The 6,000-nt window shown below is 34.6% G+C and overlaps 1 protein-coding gene across 3 annotated transcripts in view; it reads right to left on the bottom strand.

Moving 5' to 3' along the window:
* LOC135224975 (uncharacterized) overlaps positions 1 to 6,000 on the bottom strand; it is a 334,014-nt gene that overhangs the window by 136,416 nt on the left and 191,598 nt on the right. For all 3 annotated transcript variants that reach the window (XM_064264281.1, XM_064264285.1, XM_064264289.1), the window contains one exon: positions 2,202 to 2,896. In XM_064264281.1, the coding sequence (XP_064120351.1) occupies positions 2,202 to 2,896 (695 nt within the window). The remainder of the gene's footprint in view (positions 1 to 2,201; positions 2,897 to 6,000) is intronic.

Raw genomic sequence — 6,000 nt, 5'->3', positions numbered from 1 at the left:
GTAGTAGGCTATGTCAGAAACTAGTTCTGTGTATAATTAACCCCTTCAGCACTGGGACGTACACATGTACGTCTTTTACGGTACAGTAATAAAAGACCGGGACGTACGCGTGTACGTCTTTCATCCCTCCTCGAAAAGCAAAGCGTTTTCTTTAGCTTGGATGGTTTCCAGACACAGTATTGTGTACGAGAGAGGTGCTGAAGCTCCACCCACAATTCATTCTAACCAATGAGCGTCCGATGGACGTCGTGACGTCATTTTCATATGGGATATTAGGAGGGGTACTGGCCAACATATACCAGTGCGCCTCAGGCTATTATCTGAGTAAGGATGATTACGATTTTGTCCGTAAACCATGTAGATTTGAATTCCAAATCTTTTTCCCCTTTTGATTGCAGTTATTTTATGTTTTTTTTTTTTCAGTATCATGTCAGATGATAGTGTTTCAGAGTCAGGGTCTGAGTACCTGCCAAATCTATCAGATGATGATTATAGTGATAATTTTTTAGAGGTTGACAGTGACAAACGAGTGTTGGAAGACATTGAACCTCTTGTCGATGAAAGGCTGCAGTTCATACTGATCCATCTTTGACTTGCGCCCAGACCCCCCCCCCCCCCCCCATGATTCACGGAGGGTGGCAATGGGATTCCTGCTTATACACCAGATTTCATCTGCTTATGTGATGCATTTTTTTTCCTTTTTTGTGGTGATGTAATTGACAAATTGTGTGAATGGATGATGCTCGGGCAGAGTAGTACTTTCATTCAACAGGAAAGCGTAAGGTGAAGGAACTTCTATGGAGGCCTGTTACTTGTGATGAGATGTGTTTTTTATAGCTTGCAGATGATAATGGGGGTGAATAAAACTGCCCCATATGTATATACGTATTGGTCACGAGATGCTGTTGCTTTTTTTATCATTATTATTATTATTACTTATTACTGATTACTGTTTTATTATTATTATTATTATTACCAGCTGCCTAAACCTCATTCATTGATGTATATGCTGTTTCTGTATGAAACCTAGGAATAACTGTTTCAGTAAGAAAACTAGTACTGCTATTACCACTACTACTATTTTACTACTATTTTACTACTTTTTCTGCTACTTTATTTCTATTACTTTACTGCTATTTCTACTACTTTATAACAGTTCCTACTTCTGCAATTACTTTTTCTACTAAATATTCCTATTTTTTTCCGATATTCTTACTATATTTTTTGTAATTTTTTGACAATGGGGTAAAAAAATATTCATTGATATCCATACACACAATGTTTTCACATAAGAATATGAAGGAAAAATATGAATAACATAAAATCTTTAGTGGGAGCAAGTTAATGGATTGATACTCGCGTCGACAGGGGGTCTCATGCGGTATGCAAGCATTAGCAGCAATGTAGCAGGCCAGTGGCGAAGGGGTTAATTAATGCTATTCGTCAAAATAAAGAGAATAACGCATTTACCAATGAATTAGTTTAACGATGTGGTCGCTGGAACAGAACCCCGTTGTTAAATGAGGAGTACCTGTATATACATATATACATACAGGCCGTCCTGTTATCAGCAGGGGTTCCGTTCTCGGCAGGGTATGATAAGCGAAAACTGCCATTAAACTTCAGAAACTTGGTGATTTATGGTGCTCCTGGCATGAGTTTCGGTTAATGGCGCCAATAACTGGTTAATCTGTTAGGTATGTTATGTGCCATAACTCTATTATCAGCACTTATGGCACTAATAACTGAAACTTGGCCTGTTATGGCGTCATAAAACACCGATTTTATGCCACTAGGCAAGTGCCAGGAAACTGGATTGCCATTAACCAAGTCTGCCAATAACCATGAACTGCCGTGTGTGTGTGTATAATATATATATATATATATATATATATATATATATATATATATATATATATATATATATATATATATATATATATATATATATATATATATATATATATATATATATATATATATATATATATATATAATATATATATATATATATAATTATATATATATATATATATATATATTATATATATATATATATATATATATATATATATATATATATATATAAAATGTTAACATATTGCTGGCCATATGCCAACCAAAACTGAATCAGGCAAAGTGACATGTTATTTTCAGTCTACTGTTTTAATAAAGAAAAATTCAACGATAAAACATCTTACCGAATTTGGGGAGTCTACAGAGTCTCCTGGAGTAGGTGGCGTGCTTGGGCTTTCTGGCGGTGTTGGACGGCGATTGAGGCTTAGCTGTAATTTTCGTCTCTGATCTCTCAGGTCTTCTTCATTACTATCTATGCTAGTAGCTGAACTTGCCATAGACCATACAGACTCTTTGTGTTGTAAAGGTGGCCGCTGAGTAAAACGGCGCACTCCTGGTTCATCATCGTCATCATCATCATCATCGTCATCATCATCATCATCATCACTAGAATCATCATCAAGGCTATTTTCTTCAACAACAGAATCTTCTTCATTACTAATACCATCTTCATTATTTCCTTCATTATTAACTAGCAGTTCTCCATCACGCCCAAGATCAAAAGATGACTGTCCAATAATCAGTCGTTTTCTTGGTACCTCGGGTGATTTCTGACCTTGAAGATCTAAGAGCCGTCTATTTTCTGGATTCAGTACAGAGAGTTTATTGGTACTTCCGGTGAAAGATTTCATTATAGTGCTCTTTGTACCAATATTCTTTGCAATTGAGGCAAATCGACTGGCTCCAGTTAAAGTAGCCTGAGGTGCTGTGCGAATAGGGGTGTCTTTCGACTGTAAGTACCTTGAACGATTCTCTCGAATGTTATCCAGTATTTGTGACATCAGAGGTGACACTGTTGCAACAGATGATCGCCGCAGTGCTGCAATAAAAAAAAAGAAAATTAAATTTCCACTGCATTTAGGATAAAAGTAGTACGTACATACGAATAAGAAAATAAGTATACACATGAATAATGACTGTCACCAATACTTTTAACTTGACAGCCTTTTACCAAGTACAGGCGGCCCACGGTTTTTTAATTTTTTTGGGGGGGGGTTTTTTGGGGGGGGGGGGGGGGGGGGCAGGGGTTCTGTTTCATTGGCTGGCGACGCTAAGTGATTTTAAAGTCTACGGCCGCCGCACACCTTCTTTCGGAATACTAGACCAGTTAACAGCACCCTAGACCAGTCAAACGGCGCCTTAATCCCGCAATGATGCAATAAGTAAAATTATATTTATGCAGTATAGCACTATAGAATTTACTGTACAGTAGCAATGTACAGTACATTATTAGTATTATAAATACTGTAAAGTGAAAAAAAGCCTAGCTCCAATCCTTTGGGTTTCTAGAGTATGTAAAGATATAATAAGGTTTTATACAGTGTACAGGTAGCTGTAGTGTTCAAGTTACGATAATTCATCTTACGATAATCCGATTTTATGAGAGACCAAATTACAATAGCCTAACTTTATCCCATCTTCTACTTACATAAGTTCAAAAACATCAAAAGAGAATGATGACAGTTTACTCGTTGCGTAAACGTGTACAGCCACAAACAACCAAACAAGAAACAATTTTTTTTTAAGTACAACCGAACTGAATAACAACATCCGTTTGGCTTGTATGTCAATCATCATACTATAGTACACTATTACCATAATTATAAATGACGTTATGTAGAATAGGACTGAGATATCTTAATGTAATAACTTTATTTGCTATAGATCAAAGATCAATCAGGAAATATAATGTTAAATTTAAACCTAGTTATAGCTGAAGCTGAGAAACTGGTTTAAGCTGCTATGACCATTATCGTGCATCGGCAACAAGGATAAAACTCCAGTAAACTTATACCACCAAAAACAACCGTGGATAAAAATGAGATAAAATCATTTTAATCAAACTACGTACTACTGTGCTTGAAAGAACACATTTTACTGTTGGTTTCACGCCGATAAAAGATAAATAACGTAAAGTTCGTATTACGATGATATAAAGGAAAACAGTTAACGGAATCAAATATTGCTTTACTCGATAAACATGCCGCCAACATAATCTGTTAACGAAAAAAAAATTAGTTCATAATCACAACGAGACATATTCAAGTAATATTTCCTCATAAAAACACATACTTTAAGGAAAAATAACCTTGTCTCCAATATAAGTAAAGTATGTAGATATTCATTTATGCTAACTAAAAGCAAGAAAATTCACTCAGAATTGCGTTAAATCGGGCAAAACAAACTTGTATTTGCCATCAGCTGATTTCAAAACCAAAACATTGGCCACTCAGCAGAATACTGGCTTAGATTTACCGTAGTATTTTATAATACAATAATATGAGAATACATACAATATTATTGGATACAGTGAAGTAATGTACAACTTTTTAAAAGATTTATGGAAAAGATGCATATTTACTTTTTCTTCTGTGCTATATCATCTACATGGCAGCGGCATCTTGAGCTCATACGGTTGTACCTCAATTTTTTGCTTGCCTAACAAAGCAAAAATTCGACAGAGTTGCACAGTTATATTTTGTACTTCTATCATCCCATAGAAAAACAAACAAATTTCAGTGTTGCAAAATCAAGTGTATATGCGATTTTGTCTTTTAAAATAAATTTATGCAACAATTGTAAATATGTTAAACAAACGTGATTCAATTATATAAATTAAAATATTATTTGGGCATAACTGAACAACCTATTTTCTTCATCATGTGAAGGGCTGTTACAAAGACTTCAAATGGACATGCATACTGCCACTGTATCATACTTAAGTACAAAATAAAAAAATACCTTGTAATACATTTTTCCACCACATTTTTAAACATAAAAGCATGAAAACTTATAACAAAAAGCTGAAGTTTCATTAACAAAATAAGTTATAATTAGCTCCCCAATTAATAAAATATAACCACGTGAAGTCTTTGTAATGCATTTTTCGGAACAGCGGTGGACAAGAATGAACATGAAAAAAATATCCTTTGATATGTGCGGAGGGCACTTACAAAAGCTGCCGTAATTTGTATCACATTTATGTACAAAAATAAAAATACCCTATACGTAATAAATTTTCAAACACATTTTAAACATACAAGCATGAACATTTATAAAGTTGACACATCGATCACTAAATTAGCACTTTTTGAACTTTATATTTTTGGAAGAGCTGCAGGCAGCGGCGGACAAAAGAACGAACATGAAAAAAAATCCTCTGATAACGTAGATGGCAGTTTCAAAAGCTGCTTTGAATCACATTTATGCACAGAAATAAAAATACCCTATACGTAATACATTTTTATACACATTTTAAGCATAAAAGCATGACCATTTATGAATCGACACATAGATAGCTAAATTTGCCCTTTTATTAACTTGATATTTTTGGAAGAGCAGCAGGCAGCAGCTCAAAAGCACAAACATGAAAAAACGTCCTATTTGATAACTGGAGAGCAGTTTCAAAAGCTGCCTTTGTATCATATGTGCAGAATCAAAAATACCGGTACATACTACATTTTCATACACGTTTTAAACATAAAAAGCATGAACATTTATAAAAATCGACACATCCATAGCTAAATTTGCACTTATTTAACGCTATATTTTTGACACAAAACAGCGTCAGGGGCATATAGTTTACCCTAATACCTAGTATGTAATAACTCTCAATAAAATTTTTTAATATCATTTGCATAACCTTTATGGTCTGAATGTTTTTTCTACAAATGTATGTACTCTTTAGACATAAAGCCGCTAGTGGCACTGTTAACTGAAAATTGTGCAGTAAAAATACCTTATTTCTGGGCTCAGCTCGTGTCGGCCTATGAAAGGATCCTTAATATCATTCTTTCTAGGTAAAATTAATCTAAATTACCAGAGAAAAACAAAATTAAGAAAAAGTCAGTAAAACTGACTCGCTCACTCTTAAAAAGAAGTGTCGGTATGGCAATAGGGGCGAGTGGGAACACTACCACGAGA

The sequence above is a fragment of the Macrobrachium nipponense genome, chromosome 20 (genome assembly GCF_015104395.2).
Source record: "Macrobrachium nipponense isolate FS-2020 chromosome 20, ASM1510439v2, whole genome shotgun sequence".
NCBI lineage: Eukaryota > Metazoa > Arthropoda > Malacostraca > Decapoda > Palaemonidae > Macrobrachium > Macrobrachium nipponense.
This window is presented reverse-complemented; position numbering and strand designations above follow the sequence as displayed.